Source organism: Mesoplodon mirus (genome assembly GCF_964341445.2).
Source record: "Mesoplodon mirus genome assembly, chromosome: X".
Lineage (NCBI taxonomy): Eukaryota > Metazoa > Chordata > Mammalia > Artiodactyla > Ziphiidae > Mesoplodon > Mesoplodon mirus.
Genome location: NC_138981.1, coordinates 17795351 through 17812953, shown reverse-complemented (window position 1 = coordinate 17812953; position 17603 = coordinate 17795351). Strand labels below are relative to the sequence as shown.

General features: G+C 44.7%; 1 protein-coding gene across 14 annotated transcripts in view; it reads left to right on the top strand.

Annotated features, from left to right (window-relative positions):
- Window positions 1-17603, top strand: part of ADGRG2 (adhesion G protein-coupled receptor G2) — a 110464-nt gene that overhangs the window by 28134 nt on the left and 64727 nt on the right. For all 14 annotated transcript variants that reach the window (XM_082608906.1, XM_082608913.1, XM_082608910.1 and 11 more), the window contains exon 2: window positions 11170-11288. In XM_082608906.1, coding sequence (XP_082465032.1) covers window positions 11171-11288 — 118 coding nt within the window. In that variant the 5' untranslated portion in view covers window position 11170. The remainder of the gene's footprint in view (window positions 1-11169; window positions 11289-17603) is intronic.

The following is a 17603-nucleotide window of genomic DNA, read 5'->3' as shown; positions in this document are numbered from 1 at the left end:
TTTCTCTGTGTAACAAAACACCCCAACATTTGGTGGTTTAAATAAAGCCACAGCCATTTCATTTGTTCCCAGTTCTGGAGTCTTCACTGTGGGCTGGGCTCAGGTGGATGGTCCTGCTGGTTTCAGTTTGCTCACTCACACCCCTGCAGTCCCCTGCCAGTCAGCTAGGTGACTCTGTTCTGGGGGTTGGAACAATGGTGGTGACTGGGCACATGCCTTTCACCGTCCAGCAGACTAGCTCAGGCTCATTTCCCTGTTCACATAGTGGCTCGAGGTTCCAAGAGCAGCAAGAAGACTTCCGCGGTCAAGCTCTTTTCGAGCTTCTGCTTGTATCACATTTGCCAATGTCCCATTGGGCAGAACAAGTGCAAGTCCAGCCCGCATTCAAGGGGTGGAGAAATAGACTCCTCCTTTTGCTAGGAGGAGCTGAGGTCACATTGCAAATGGGCAGGCATATTAGCCTAGGGAGAATTTTTGGCCAGTTTTGCAATCTCCCACAAAGGGAAGGGCTAGAAGTTTCTTTTGCTGGCAAGGTTGGCAGAGACACAACAGTATAGAGGCTGAGTTTGAGGCCCTCACCTTGAATTTTATTTATTTATTTATTTATTTATTTATTTATTTTTAACATCTTTATTGGAGTATAATTGCTTCACAATGGTGTATTAGTTTCTGCTTTATAGCAAAGTGAATCAGTTATACGTATACATATATCCCCATATCTCCTGCCTCTTGCATCTCCCTCCCACCGTCCCTATCCCACCCCTCTAGGTGGTCACAAAGCACTGAGCTGATCTCCCCGTGCTATGCGGCTGCTTCCCACTAGCTATCTATTTTACGTTTGGTAGTGTATATATGTCCATGCCACTCTCTCACTTTGTCCCAGCTTACTCTTCCCCCTCCCCATATCCTCAAGTCCATTCTCAAGTAGGTCTGTGTCTTTATTCCTGTGTTACCCCTAGGTTCTTCATGACATTGTTTTTTCTTAGATTCCATATATATATGTTAGCATACGGTATTTGTTTTTCTCTTTCTGACTTACTTCACTCTGTATGACAGACTCTAGGTCCATCCACCTCACTACAAATAACTCAATTTCGTTTCTTTTTATGGCTGAGTAATATTCCCTTGTATATATGTGCCGCGTCTTCTTTATCCATTCATCTGTTGATGGACATTTAGGTTGCTTCCATACCTCATTGTAGTTTTTTTTTTTAATTTCTGCATTCCATACCAAGTGAACTTTATTAGTAAACAATCATGATCCATTGCTATAAGAGGTGTTCATTGAATTCTGGAGTTCAAAGAGCCCCAATAATTTTTTATTTTTATTTTTTTACTCACAAATGACCTGTGTATGTTTATTTATTTTCTTATTAGTCATCCATTTTATACACATCAGTGTATACATGTCAATCCCAATCTCCCAATTCATCCCACCACCACCCCGCCCCCCACCGCTTTCCTCCCTTGGTATCCATACGTTTGTTCTCTACCTCTGTGTCTCAATTTCTGCTCTGCAAACCGGTTCATCTGTACCATTTTCTAGGTTCCACGTACATGTGTTAATATACGATATTTGTTTTTCTCTTTCTGACTCACTTCACTCTGTATGACAGTCTCTAGATCCACCATGTCTCTACAAGTGACCCAATTTCGTTCCTTTTTATGGCTCAGTAATATTCCATTATATATATATACCACACCTTCTTTATCCATTCATCTGTCGATGGGCATTTAGGTTGCTTCCATGACCTGGGTATTGTAAATAGTGCTGCAAAGAACATTGGGGTGCATGTGTCTTTTTGAATTATGGTTTTCTCTGGGTATATGCCCAGTAGTGGGGTTGCTGGGTCATATGGTAATTCTATTTTTAGTTCTTTAAGGAACCTCCATACTGTTCTCCATAGTGGCTGTATCAATTTACATTCCCACCAACAGTGCAAGAGGGTTCACTTTTCTCCACACCCTCTCCAGCTTCTCATTGTGGTGGCTTCTCTTGTTGTGGAGTACAGGCTCTAGGCATGTTGGCTTCAGTAGCTGTGGTGTGCAGGCTCAGTAGTTGTGGCTCGTGGGCTCTTGAGCACAGGCACAGTAGTTGTGGCAAACGGGCTTAGTTGCTCCGCAGCATATGGGATCTTCCCGGACCAGGGACTGAACCTGTGTCCCGTGCATTGGCAGGCAGATTCTTAAGCAGTGTGCCACCAAGGACGTCCCGGCATGCCCTGAGTTTTGAAACGCCTTTAGTTCCACAATGTTGGGTTGAGGCCTGTGGTAGCCTCACCCAGAGGGTTGGGTCTGCTGATCAGGGTCCTTTGAAAGTGGCTTCCTCACTGTGTGCTCTTTAATACCCTCTTCTCCAGCTCTGGGCAGAGGTAACCAGCAGTATTCTATCCCCTGGCATACATTTGGGAAGCCTTAAGCTAGGTAAGGGGAGGGAAGGAAAAGAGGGAAACTGTGGGATCAAGGAGAGTAGAAGGGAAGAGAGGATGAGAAGACTGGAGAGAGGGGAGGAGAGAAAAGAAAGGGTTCAGTGCTGCAGAAAAATAGCATCGGACCAACAGTTGCAAGAGGTCCACCAGCTCCTTTCCCTGGCCTGATTCATTCCACCTCTGACGCAGCCTCACCAGGGTGACCAAGAGGTCATCTTCTTAGATGTTTTGGAAAGCAATTCCAAAAGCTCTCTTCGTCACTTCTACAGTTGAACAGTGCTCCATATCAGGACGTTCTTCCTCTTGTTAATTTAAATCCCTTGGAATGTGGTTTAAGCTACCTTTAGACATCACCTTGTGCCCGTGGCAGAGACGAAAACCACCTCACTGCAATGGTTCTTTCTCAGAGGGCCTTGTATACATCGTGGATATTATTCATAATCCATCGTAACCTCCACCTGGACATGCAATGTGGACTGTTCCCAGTCTATTCACAGATTAAATTTTTAATACGTTCCATCGGTTGTCTGCTCCTTTCCTCCAGGTCCCTTCTGGCCATTCTCTGATTTGCTTGTTATGCTTCAGCAACATCAAACAGATTCTAAGCCCTGCCTACTCCATGCCAGTCTTTGACTCTGTGTCTTGGTTCAGGTACTTTCCTCTCTTTGGAATGCCCATTCCCATGTCTTCACGTAAAGGGCACTGCACATCCTTTAAGATGCAGCATGACTGTTATCTCCTTGAGGAAACTCTCCCAGATCCGTTTCCCTACAACAGGTTAGGTTCCCTTCCTTGGAGCTCCCCCTGTGCCTGTGACAGAGCCCGCTGCCAGTTCATGTGCGCTTCCAGAAAGCCTGGCCATCTGCATTCAGGGTCTAATGGTCCTCTTGGCCAAGTGCCCTTGGCACACCCAAATAGAGCGGCCCTGTTCTTTGGCACACAGTAGGCATTTGGTAAAGTTTTGTTGAATTAATTATCTTTGAAGTCTTTCTGAGCCATCTCACAATTTAACTCCTCTTGAATGGTGGCATCCAGAACTGAACAAACCAGTCTGTGCGGGTAAAGGTCCTTTTAGACGGTCTCCCATCAGTAATGGGGCCACCACAAGGTTTGAGAACCATTCTGGTTTGTTCCTCGATGGCCATACCTACCACTCTACAGCCAAGACCTCCATATCCCTGACCTTCTCGTGTATATGCCCACAAGCCTAACCTTCACCATTCTCTCCGTCTGTGCAATTTGCTTTTCCTACTAGTGTGGAGAAGCTTCTCCTTGCTTATTTCTACTCTCATTTTCAATTTATCAAGGCCTTTGTCCTCTGGTCCTTTCTTCCATGGTGTTGGTGTCATTGCCTGGAAGTGTGAGCCACTCTCTGCCCCTCAGTCTGGGCCAGTGATTAATCATTAGGTTCTAAACGAAGCGCTGAGCCCTCAGGTTGCTGCATGTCACTGGGTTTTGTTTTGGTTTGGTTTGGTTCCTCCTTGGACCAGCCTCACATTACCCAAGAGGACAGTGGGAAACTGTCTGGGGCTGCTGTTACCTGTGCTCTTTGCCCATTGTTTTGCTGATTATTCCAGGATGTGTGGGCCCTGTGGTCAGCACCCAGGGCCTCTGAGCAGCCTGTGAGCACAGGAGTTCTAATTCTTGGATGCAGCCTCTCTGGGAGCTTCCTCTGCACTGGAGCAGGGCTCTGAGTACATACAGAGATCATTTCCTTCCCATACAAACCACTTGTAGTCTGCTTGCTTTTTTCTTTTTTTTTCTTTTTCTGGTTATGCTGGTATTACCCTGGGTTTTAGCCAGCTTGATAAATAGAGGAAGTTGGATGCCTTTCCAGCCTTCCTGATGTCATGGTTTGGTGGAGTCTGCAGTTGTGGGAGGTTTCAGTTAATCCTAGCAATTGGTGAATTTGCTGTTCTTCTCTGAGAAGCTTCTCTGTCCTGTGCCATGTCTTACATAAGTCAATATGGTTCCTTTTCTGACTTGCCTTTTCCTTTCAATGATGTAAGAAGCCCAAACATTGGCAGGCACTCTGTTTTGTTACTGGAGTGCTGGTGCTGATCCTGATCAGATCCTCAGTCCTGCTCAGTTTCTCACGGAGATAAAGGACGGTGGACATGCTGTGGCGATAGTGGCAAAGAGGGATCCAGAGGCCGACGGATGCACAGTTCTTTAATTAAGTTTAGGCCTCTGTGTCCATCAGCCATTTTCACATCATTGCTTTTGACATTCTCTTCCACAGCTTACTCAAGTGAGTTCTTGCTCCCTGGCTGGGAAGCTGGTTTCTTGGCTCTGAGACCAGAAGTCTGTGCTGCCAGTGGGGCCTTTCTAATTGTGTTAGAGCAGGGCCAGGGGAGACGGTATCCAGCTGAGCAAGTGATGGCATTACCTCCTCGTTAGTCCCCCTCCGAGCTTGATTTATGAGTTCTGTTTGGAGAACCTGGATGGCTTGGCCCAGCCTCCCTCTGTTACGCATTTTGCTAGAAGAAATACATGTAATTGTATAAGTAATACATGAACATGTGCCGGTGTTCTTTTGAGCTTCATCCTTTCCTCCATCACACGCCTCTCTGTGGAGGTTTGGTGGGTTTCCTTCCAGGCTTTTTTGTATGCAGCCATACTTGTCACTGTATAAATAAGCATGCATATGTATAGCTTTGTTTGTTTCTTAACATATCCTAGTATCTATATTATTAAGAAATTTGATTTTATTCACTTGGTTTGTATGTATTGACCATCTCTATGTGTCAACACATATAGGTCAACTTCATTTTTTTAAGCATTGTATAATATTCCAGAATATGGATGGACCATCGTTTTTTAACTATTCATCTACTGATGGATACTTAGGCTTTTCCCCCTTGCACAAAGCTGCAATGACAGTATTTGTTTGTATATTTTTGTGTACGTATGTCAATATTTCTGTAGGGACAATCTCCGGAATTAGAATTTCTGGATCAAAAGGTATGCACATTTAAAAATTCAAAACATCGGGGCTTCCCTGGTGGCGCAGTGGTTGAGAGTCCGCCTGCCGATGCAGGGGACACGGGTTCGTGCCCCGATCCCGGAAGATCCCACATGCCGCGGAGCGGCTGGGCCCGCGAGCCATGGCCGCGGAGCCTGTGTGTCCGGAGCCTGTGCTCCGCAACGGGAGAGGCCACAGCAGTGAGAGGCCCGCGTACCGCAAAAAAAAAAAAAAAAAAAAAAAAAAATTCAAAACATAGCTAAACTGTTCTCTCAAAGTTTACATTGCCACCAGCAGTGTAAACAAGAGTTCATTTCCCCACGTGCTCTCCAGCTTTGGGTATTATTAGGCTTTTTAATTTTTTTTTTTTTTGCGGTACGCGGGCCTCTCACTGTTGTGGCCTCTCCCGTTGCGGAGCACAGGCTCCGGACGCGCAGGCTCAGCGGCCATGGCTCACGGGCCCAGCCGCTCCGCGGCATGTGGGATCCTCCCGGACCGGGGCACGAACCCGTGTCCCCTGCATCGGCAGGCGGACTCTCAACCACTGCGCCACCAGGGAAGCCCAGGCTTTTTAATTTTTTCATTCAGTGGGCAAAACAAATTTCACTGTTGCTTGTCCTATTTTTCTCCCTGAAAGTGTTCCAAGGGAGCAAAGGGAGCCTCATGTTGTTTATTAATAAACTTGGTTCCCAGGAACCACTCAGCCTGCTTTATCGTGGTTATCCATAAGGTTTTGGAAGAGGCAAGGTACTTGAATTGTGAAATTTCATCAAAAACCCCTATGTAGAAAATTCTCATTTGCACAAAAACGAAGTGAAATTATTTCCGTACTCGAAGTCACAGTTGATTTGTTTCCTTGTTTGATTATTTTAATGTTTTTCAGTTGTTGACCCTACATTTCATTCCACGTTGAATATTGGTACATGTGTTTGTAATTTGTTCATCCTAGGACAGGACAACATGCTCGGCTTTCATTTTTGCCTTCTTTAAACATTGCTTAATGAAGTTTTTCTGACATATTAGGCTTTATTAAGAACTACTTCTTTTTTCCTCTTAAAAAGCATATAATCACTAGAAACTCACCATGACTCCTTATTTCCTCTTTGAATTCATATTCTGGATCCTCCTTGAGCATTGAACTTCTGTCTTAACGGCTCATTGACTGAAGCCAGGAGTAGGTCAGTTGGTTCCAAGATCATCCTATAGATTGTTAACCTCTTGCACCCCTTTATCTTTATGTCTGTATTTCACATGAGGGGATATCACAGTGTGAAGTGACTGTCATCTTTGAGCTAATAGCTGTACTGATGTTTTGGTTTTGAAGTGAAGCATGATGGAATATTCTCAAAGATACAAGTCAGGTTGTCAGCAGTGATCTCTGTCCTGGGTGGGCACACAGTTTCCTTTCCCCAGCATGCATCTGCCTTGTCCCTCACTCAGGTCATTGCCAATGCCTCCGCCTCGCCCTTCCAACTCTGAGCCAAACTTAACAATCAGTATAGAGTTATTTATTTAGCCCCTCCGTGGAGAAAGAATTCTGCCTCTGGCTTTGGGGATGCAAGAGACATAAATGACCCAATCCTTGATATCAAGGAGTTTAGTTTCTCGGGAAGTTAAGTCACAAGAACTGAAGAAGTAGCTAATGAAGCATGGTCTCTAGAAGAGACTACCCCTCCTCAGATCCGATCACTTCATTGTGCAGTGCCCCTGTGACGCAGTTAATGAAACCTGAGACTGAGCAGTAATACATGCTACTAAAACATTAACAAGGTCAGCCCCCAAGCTGGCTTTGAGCTTGTCTTCCAATTTGTAATAAGTTCCTTAGGAGTTGTTGTGGTGCCCGGGCTTCTCATTGCGGTGGCTTCTCTTGTTGCGGAGCACGGGCTCTAGGTGCATGGGCTTAAGTAGTTGTGGTGTGTGGGCTCAGTAGTTGTGTCTCGCGGGCTCTAGAGCGCAGCCTCAGTAGTTGTGGTGCACGGGCTTAGTTGCTCCGCGGCATGTGGGATCTTCCAGGACCAGGGCTCGAACCCGTGTCCCTTGCACTGGCAGGCAGATTCTTAACTACTGTGCCACCAGGAAAGTCCTCTCTGTGCTAGTCTTGTTAACCAACACTTATAAATCAGTGCAAATATCTCAAAGGCGTAACATTTTGTAAAATACTTAGGGAGCAATTATCACACCTCTTGTTAGTCAGGTCAAAAATATTGATAATTGCATACATCATTGCAGCCATGGTATAATCAGATTACATCAGTTAACCTGTGGTGGCAGAGAATGACTCCCACCCAGACCTGCTCTGCAGTGGTATCAAGCTATTTCCCTCCTTTTAAACTTTATTCTATACCTAGATAAAGATAGATTTATCATTTATTACCATTCAAGATTGCACCGATGGTCTACATTTTTAAAAATATGATACCTGTACTATTTAATGAAATTGAAGAGATCTAGAATAATTTCTTGGGAGTGGTACAAGCAGGGCCATGGCATTCAGTCATGTAGCTTATGTACTGTTCAACCCTAGGGGTAGCCATTTACATCAGAGTCTACAACCACAAAACATGAACCTGGGGTAATCGTTAACGAGTGGTTATCTAGTGTCAAGGTCTAGATTTTACTGTTTAAATGCTAGCAAATAGTTTTCTTTGTAAAGGATGCTATCTCATAAGCCATCCTTAGCACCTTGAAATTTTGCTAAGAACCAGTGGCTATTCATCTTTGTTGATGACGTAGGTAGCATTGAAGCAACCCAACTTGCACCAGAAGATGAAGAACAGTTCCAGCTGAAAAAGATAAAAATGACTTTTATATATAATGAGTAAGGGTTTCAAAATCTATAGATTTCCCTCTTTGATCAGTGATCCCAGAGACGTCATGACCCAGCAGGATGTTCTCTAGTTTATGCGGAAGGCAGTAGGAGTGACACTATTTTAAATACCATAAAACTTCTTCTCCTATTAGGAAATATATATTCAGCCTTGAGGAAACGTATTCCAGGCTTGGAATATGGACAATGGAAAGCAGTCTTTTCAGTGGCGCCAGGTCTGTAGTAAGTTCTTCCTGAGCCGTATTCTCTTTTCAGGATGGTTACTGGAATCACCCCTTGTTGTGCCCTGTCCTGCCGTCATCTGGGAGCTGAGTACAAGCTCTCTTCAGTGGAAAAGCATGGTTTATTTTGATCAGAGGCCCAAGTCACAGCACGTATTAACCAGTCACCCGGTGCCATGACTAATTTAACTTTGACCGTATCTTATGCACCACTTAGGCCCTACCCTAGAAGTTGGCAAAGCTCAAGAATGAGTTTGCAGAGATTTTGAAAATTCTGTAATAGCATTTTGAGTTTGTTGGTTCATTTCACCTGACGAACTCAAAACAGTTTACTTCCAAGGAGAGCAATTCCCAGGAGGCCAGCATTGTGGCCTGGTAGAAAGAGTAGGAGTCCCATCAAACAGCCAGATGACCTTGACCCATCCCCTAGAACACGTTGGGCCTCTTTCTACATCTGTAGAATAAGGGTCTCATCTAGGTGAATTCTGAATTCCTTTCCAGAAACAGACTGCTCTGATACTCTTTCCAGAACTAAAATTATATACTTGTGTAGTAAATCTTCTAAGTCACCTCTGTGAATTCCAGGTAGAGTCAAGCCTAAGGCATTTGTATAGGAGAGTTTTTTTGTAGAGGTTCATTAAATATAGCTTAAAAAAAAAAGGGAATGCTTTTGGAGGGGGAGCTGAGTTAAAAATTAAAAATAGATTAATTTTTAAACTTTGCTATGAAACTTTTTATGACATATGTATTAGTGTATAATTCAATGAATTTCAGAAACTGAACACACCATGTAACCAGCACACAGAATATTACCTGAACCTCAGAAGCCCCACTGAGCCCACTTCTAATTGTTATATCCTCTGCCCCCTTCCAAGGATAACCATGCTCCCACCCTCATTCCGTCGATTAGTTTTGCCTGCTTTTGTTCCTCATCTGAATGGGATCATGGACAACATGCATTCCTTTATGTCTGGCTCCTTTATCTAACATTGTATTTCAGAGATTCCTCAATATTATTGTGTGTAGCTGTAGAAGACACTTAAATTTTCCTCTAGAGAGACGTTGCTTTATCTTCGCACAACGACATTATCATTCAAGTGACTCATTCGGGAGGGTCAGTAATATGCCATTCTGAACAGAGAGAGGATGAAAGTGCTGGAGAGAAACCAGAGGCACTTTATAATTTATTAACATAGTGTGTTATTAATATATAATACAATTTACAGTATTCATGTTAAAAATAGAAATCCTCTTTGGAAGGAGGATTCACTTCCTGCTCTAAGACGTTATCATGCCTTGTCCAAGGAAAGAATCATTCTTCTGGTACCGGCAATGGCTGTTAAATGATAGGATTCTTAGATTTCCAGCTTTTCCTGGAGACGGAGAAATCGTGATTTATTCCCACCTTTCTGGGTCCTTATCCCTGCAATCCCTGTACTATCTTACCCTGCACGTATGAGGTACAAAATAGCTATTTGTTGACTGACTGAAGGGTCTACAGCTAGCATGTATGGTGCCTTCACAGTGCCAGCCCCTGTGCCCAGATCTGTTGTTTACTCACCACAGCGACACTGTCAGGCTGGTGCTATTATCACAGTTCGCTAGATGGGGAATCTTGGCCATCGGAAATAACTTACCCAGAGTCACACAGACATTGTGTGGCAGAGCCAGGACCTTTGATCCCATGCTCTTTAGCCTTCACCGCGGTGCCTGCACACTCTATCTCAGGCCGACAGAAGCTGCGGTGGTGGCTAGGTGCTTGGGTGCCCTGTGGCCAGGAGCTCTGCCAGCTGAGAACACGCGGCCTGGTCTGTCCCGGTCCCTTCCCCTGTGGCCATGTAGAAGGAGCCTGCTCAGTGGGCTCTCACTGCCCGAGCCCCGTGGGCGGCGTGTGATTTCCTGGCTGGCTTCTTCCTCCCTCAGTGTCCCCCGCCAGCGCCTGCTGCTGGTGCTGACTGCCTGTCACGGGGTTCCGTTGGCCAACGCCTCCATCAGGAGAGGAACGGACGTGGCCTTAGCATCTGCACTTTTCTCCACGTGCCGAGCTCCTCTCAGCCTCTGCCCCACCTCCCCCATGTGTATTTCATCTAGTTGCCGCCTAGTTAACCCTCACATCTCATCTGGTATGTATTGGCCCTCGATGATTATTCGTTGGAATGAAATGAATAAACGAATGGTAAATGAGAGTTTAAAACTCAGTATTGATATAAACTTCACTTTTTAAAAAATGTTGACCCTGCCCTCCCCACTACTAAAAATGTAAGCGATGATAATGAATTAACATATAATAAAGAGGAAATGCAACATACCCATCCTTTTACACTATGACATAAATGGGATAGATCATTTATAAGATTCTGTGACCTCTTCTGATTCTTAGCATAGTTTTTAACCAGCCTTTATATAGTGGTAATCATTATATATGCAGCATTTTGTGCTTTTAAATTCTTTTCTCGATATTTTGCATGTGTTGATGTTTTCCATAAATCTACATGGACTACCTTGCTTATCATTTTTATTATAATATCCCACTGGGTGGGCCTCCCGTAATAAACATGGGTTTTGCTTTTTGTAGCCAGTGCCCACCTGGCATTGCCAATTCTCTGGACTAGAGTAATTTAAAGGAAGCAGGTTGCACGTTGTCTTGCTTGAGGAACTGGCCTTTTGGGCATTGTTGTGTCGTGATTATGGCAAGCTGTGATGATGTGTCCCCCTATTTTATTCCAGGATGCTTTTCTCTGGCAGGCAGTGTGGCCGTGTTGGCAGACCTGAAGAGCCTTTACTGGCGTTCAGGATATTCCTTGTCATCATTTGTCTTCATGTCACTATGGTTACATCCCTGGAAGGTAAGGTGCCCATTTTCCTTCATCTTTTTCCTATTTTATCTGTGTGTGTGTGTGTGTGTGTGTGTGTGTGTGTGTCTATGTTTATTTGGGATTGTTTTACTGTGGTAAAATAAACATAACATAAAACTTACCATTGTCACCATTTTTAAGTATATAATTCACTGGCATTAAATGTATTCACAGTTTTGTGCAACCATCACCACTATCCAGTTCCAGAACATTTTCATCATCTCAGATAGGAACTCTGTACCCATTAAGCAATAACCTCCCTTCCCCCCTCCCCCCAGGCCCTGGTAACCTCTCTTATTTCTGTCTCTATGATTTTGCCTATTCTAGGTACCTCATGTAAGTATAAGGAATCATACAGTATTCATCCTTTTGTGTCAGGCTTATTTCCCTTAGCATGTTACCAAGGTTCATCCATGTTGTAACATGATCCAGAATTTCATTCCTTTTTAAGGCTGAATAATGCTCCATTGTATGTACATATTTTGTTTATGTATTCAATGTTGATGGACATTTGGGTTATTTCCACCTTTTGGCTATTATAAATAATGCTAGTGTGAACATTGGTGTTTAAGTATCCGTTTGAGTCCCTTCTTTCAATTCTTTGGGGTATATATACTTAGGAGTAGAATTGCTGGGTCATATGGTAATTCTATGTTTACCTTTTTGAGGATCTGCAAACTGTTTCCAACGGAGGCTGCACCATTTAACATTCTCACCAGCAAGGCACAGGATTCCAATTTTTCTATATCCTCACCAACACTTGTTATTTTCTGTTGTTTTGATAATGGATGTGAAATGGTATCATTGTGGTTTTTATTTGCATTTCCTTAATGATTAGTGATTTTGAACATATTTTCATGTGCTTATTAGCCATTTGTGTATCTTCTTTAGAGAAATGACTATTTGAATCTTTGGTCCATTTTTGAATTGGGTTGTTTGGGGTTTTTTGTTGTCATTGAGTTTTAGGAGTTCATTATATATTCAGGATATTAATCCTTTATTATATATATGATTTGCAAATATTTTCCCCCTTCCGTGAGTTGTCTTTTCACTCTTTTTTTTTTTTTTGGCTGCGTTGGGTCTTCATTGCTGTGCACGGGCTTTCTTTTGTTGTGGCAAGTGGGGGCTACTCTTCATTGCGGTGTGCAGGCTTCTCATTGTGGTGGCTCCTCTTGTTGTGGAGCACGGGCCCTAGAGCACACGGGCTTCAGTAGTTGTGGCACACAGGCTCAGTAGTTGTGGCGCACAGGCTCAGTAGTTGTGGCGCACAGGCTTAGTTGCTCTGCAGGATGTGGGATCTTCCTGGACCAGGGATCAAACCCGTGTCCCCTGCATTGGCAGGGAGATTCTTAACCACTGCGCCACCAGGGAAGTCCCTTTTCACTCTTTTAATAGTGTTCTTTGATGCACAAAAGTTTTTAATTTCGATGAAGTCCAATTTGTCTATTTTTACTTTATTGCCTGTGTTTTTGCTGTCATATCCAAGAAATGTCATGAAGATTTTTCCCTATTTTTCTTCTAAGAACTTTATAGTTTTAGCTTTTATGTTTAGGTCCTTTGATCCATTTTGAGTTCAGTTTGTATATGTTGTAAGGTAAGAATCCAACTTCATTATTTTGCATGTGGATATCCAGTTTTCCCAGTACCATTTGTTGAAAACACTGTCTTTTCCCCACTGAGTGGTCTTGGCACCTTTGTCAAAAATTAATTGACCATATATGTGAGGGTATATTTCTGGTGTTTATTTGTTTTTTTTTGTTGTTTGTTTGTTTGTTTTGCGGTACACGGGCCTCTCACTGCTGTGGCCTCTCCCGTTGCGGAGCACAGGCTCCGGACGCGCAGGCTCAGCGGCCATGGCTCACGGGCCCAGCCGCTCCACGGCATGTGGGATTTTTCCGGACCGGGGCACGAACCCGTGTCCCCTGCATCGGCAGGCGGACTCTCAACCACTGCGCCACCAGGGAAGCCCCCTGCACAACTGCTTTACGTGGCTGATTTCGCACAGCTATTTTCCATGGCTGACAGTGAGGGTGGGGTACATTTTAGGCCACCAGGGAAGCCCCTATTTGTTTTTAAAAGTACCTACTTGAAGGCACTTCTGCATGGAAATTTAAGGGAGATAGAGAATCACCCTAATGAAGCAGCATCCATTTCAGAAAAGAGGATCCTTAGAAGCTTATGTGAGAAGGGGAAGAGGTACCTGAGGAAGGCAATAAAAAGTCCAGAAACACCAGGGCTGCAATATCTTTGAGTACAACTGCCAAAAGAATACAGTGCTATGCAAATATAAAGAATCAGTATTTAAGAAGACATTATTAAGGACACACAGAGAAATACCTTACTTGTTTAGAAGAGAGTTGCAAGACCAAGGAATCTTTGTTGGTTAAAGCAAATACTAGCAGCAAACAACAGCATAAATACAACACACACACACAGATGCACACAAACTAAATGGAAAACTTGCAACAGATTAAAACACTGTTGAGAGCTTCCCTGGTGGTGCAGTGGTTAAGACTTGGCGCTTTCACTGCCGTGGACCCAGGTTTGATCCCTGGTCGGGGAAGGGTATTCATATACTCTTTTTATTTTTATTTATTTATTTAAATCTTTTTTTAAAAATTTAATTTATTTATTTTTGGCTGCATTGGGTCTTTGTTGCTGTACGCGGGCTTTCCCTAGTTGCGGCCAGCAGGGGCTACTCTTTGCTGCGGTGCGCGGGCTTCTCATTGCGGTGGCTTCTCTTGTTGCAGAGCACGGGCTCTAGGCGTGCGGGCTTCAGTAGTTGTGGCATGTGGGCTCAGTAGTTGTGGCTCGCGGGCTCTAGAGCGCAGCCTCATTAGTTGTGGCGCATGGGCTTAGTTGCTCCGCGGCATGTGGGATCTTCCTGGACCAGGGCTCGAACCTGTGTCCCCTGCATTGGCAGATGGATTCTTAAGCACTGCGCCACCAGGGAAGCCCTGGGCTCTTGTTAAGGCTCAATATATGTTAAGAAAAAACAAACAAAAAAAAACCCCTCCATGATGGCAAATGTTTTTCTTTTTCTTTTTTCTGTTTCTTTTTCCAGCTTTATTGACATATAACATTGCATATGCAAAGGTTTTTCTTTTTTTGTTTTTTGTTTTGTTTTGTTTTGCGGTACGCGGGCCCCTCACTGTTGTGGCCTCTCCTGCTGCAGAGCACAGGCTCCGGATGTGCAGGCTCAGCGGCCATGGCTCACGGGCCCAGCCGCTCCGCGGCATGTGGGATCTTCCTGCACCAGGGCACGAACCCTTGTCCCCTGCATCGGCAGGTGGACTCTCAACAACTGTGCCACCAGGGGAGCCCCAAAGGTTTTTCTGAATGAAGTGTTTTGGGATCTGGAAAGGGCCAAATAGGAGTTCGTTATTGTCTTTCAGAACTCCAACTAAGTATTCATGTTATTTAATAATCACTTTGATAATATTTACCTTGTGCCAGCCGCTGTTCTTTGAAGTAGGCACTAGTATTAGGCTCCGTTTTACAGACTTACAGGAAGCCGAGGCACAGAGAAGGTAAGCAACTTGCCCTAGGTTAAACATTTTGGTTGCAGAGTTGCAATTCAGACTCAGGCCATCTGACCCAAAGTTTGTGTGTTTAGCCACTACGCTATCCTGTCTTCAGCATTCTTAACTTCTCTGCTACACTAGGTTGTGTACTCTGTTTGGTGGTTGTGTAGCTGTAGGTTAACCATAAAGGTGGAATCCACTTTTGGACTGGATATTGGACTGGATCATCCAGACGGCTTATAGGCATCATCTTTGAACAGCTTTGGACTGAGGCAGGTTCTTTTCGGTTCAGGATGGCTTAGGTCTGGTCTTTGATGAAGGCCAAGGGGACCTGCTACTTCTACACTGGATAATCAGTTGCGTGGTAATGAGTGCCTGCTGTGTGCCTAGCATTACTGGCTGCTGAGAGGACATCATCTCTGACTCCAGGAAATTTACACTCCAGTTGGAGGGACATGACTGTGACACATGAGAACAGTACAAACTGTAACTAAATCCTGAAGTGTGAGTCAGTGCTATAGGGCTTTAACATACGGCCTTTGGCCACATCCGTGGGTGAGCCTAGTTAAATGTTCAGCCGCCTGTAGCAGATGCTGTTGCTGCTCTGCCCATCCCCCCTTGGCCCACCCAGAGGTCACCTACAGACGGATCCTGCACATGCCGGTGGTTCCCATGTCTCCCTGACTGAGAATGATCTGTACCCATGCGCCCATGCTTGGCCTGTGCATGGAACAAGCTAGTAGTGCCAGGGAGTTAATATCCCAAAGCAGTGAAGAATGGGAGTTCGTGTTTACCTATGCCAGCTTCCTTGTCCCTTGGTGGGACAATGCTAAGGTGTGTTCTATACACCTAGGAGATTGTTGGATTGGGCCACAGTTGTCCATGGTAGCCGTGTGCTAATTAACGTACCCATTATTGGCTTTACTCTCTTCCCTACCTCACTCCCCTACTCCCTCCCTCTGCTTCCTGGGTTCATCCCCATTTGGAAACACACTCATTTTCCAAGTCCAGCCCAGTATTACTGCCTCTGTGAAACCTCCCCTCACGTCTTCATAAGCATTAAATCTCTTCTGCCGGTGCTCCCTTTTCTGTTTATCCATGTCTTTTTATGCTTGTCACTTTGTATCATGTCATGATGTACTTCCTTTGCATCATGAGTCCTTTCAGCACGTGGTCTGTGCCAGGTGAGAAGGGAGAAGGAAGGTTTGGCAAGGTGGGTGGGAAACTAATGGGGTGAAAGCAGGCAGAGGGCCTGCTCTGGGGCAGGCCGTGATATAGATCATCTCATTTAATCCTCCCAAAAACTCTTTATGGTAGATATTTTAAGTCTCAGTTTGCAGATGAAGCAACTGAGTGTCAAAGAGAGTAAGTCATTTGCCCAGAGTCACACAGCTTGGAGGATCCCCCATTGGAATCAGTAGCCCGTACTGTTCATACTATACCGGGTTGCCCAGTAAGTGAAGACTGAATGAATGTGGCACTGAGGCATGGAGAGAAGACGGAGAGGGAGCCTGAAGTAGACTGCCAGGGAGCAGCCGTTGCCCCTGGCTCTGGGGTATCTGGACTGCAAACACAGTAGCTTCACCCTGGAAACCTGAGAGATGACTCAGTGGCTCTTGACAGTGACGAGGGATTGGACTGACACTCCCTTTTTTGGTTTGTTTTGTTTGTTTGTTTTTTGCGGTACTCGGGCCTCTCACTGCTGTGGCCTCTCCCGTTGCGGAGCCTGTGCTCCAGACGCACAGGCTCAGCGGCCATGGCTCCGTGGCATGTGGGATCTTCCCAGACCGGGGCACGAACCCGTGTCCCCTGCATCAGCAGGCGGACTCTCAACCACTGCGCCACCAGGGAAGCCCCTCCCTTTTTTTTAACATCTTTATTGGAGTATAATTGCTTTACAATGGTGTGTTAGTTTCTGCTGTATAACAAAGTGAATCAGCTATACATATACATACATCCCCATATATTCTCCCCGGACTGACGCTCTCTTGTTAGGCCACTGACCAATAGAGAAAACCCTTAGACCTTGACACTTCAGTTGTGTAATTTGGTGATGTTCGAGGGAGTCATTCTTGGTCTACCAGAAACCCAAATAAGTTTTGGCAGGTAACTTAACTCTAGCCTCTAGCTCTCTTGGGCTGTGCCAATACCTCTTTTCTTTTCTTCCTCCCTCCCTCCCTCCCTCCCTTCCTTCCTTCCTTCCTTCCACTGCTTCTTCTCTTTTGTCTTCCAAGAAGGTCTTCTTTTAGGTACAACTGTTTTCCAGAGCGTGAGATGATGTATTAGTGGAAGACGGTTATAATTTCATTCTTGCAGAGTTGTCGTCCCCATTTGGAAACAAGTACACATTTGAGCCAGTTTGGTGACCTCATGAGCTATAATCCCAACTTACTGTCTTTCTGGGCTAGATCTAGATCTTTCTGTGCTGAAGGCATTTCCAGTGATAGATTTCTCTCTAATTCCCCTTCTCCAAGGCCTCACTGGCTTGTCTCCTCTTACCGTCTCATGCTTTGTCCATCCAAGTCTTTGTTCTTCTTTCCAAACCCAGTGCTGGTCTCCTTGTCTCTCACTTTCCTATCTGTAAAATTGAGATTATAAATACCATAGTGCTGATCTGATACTCAGCCAATTTCCCAAGCCCCCAAAATTCCACACAGGCATGAGGTCACTTCTGCTGGGCCCTGACTCTTTCCCTGGCAGGTAGAAGTGGTGACAAGGAATGATAGAGAATCTAGATGGGTTGAGGGGGAAACTGAAAGCAGAGGACATTGTGTCCCACTTT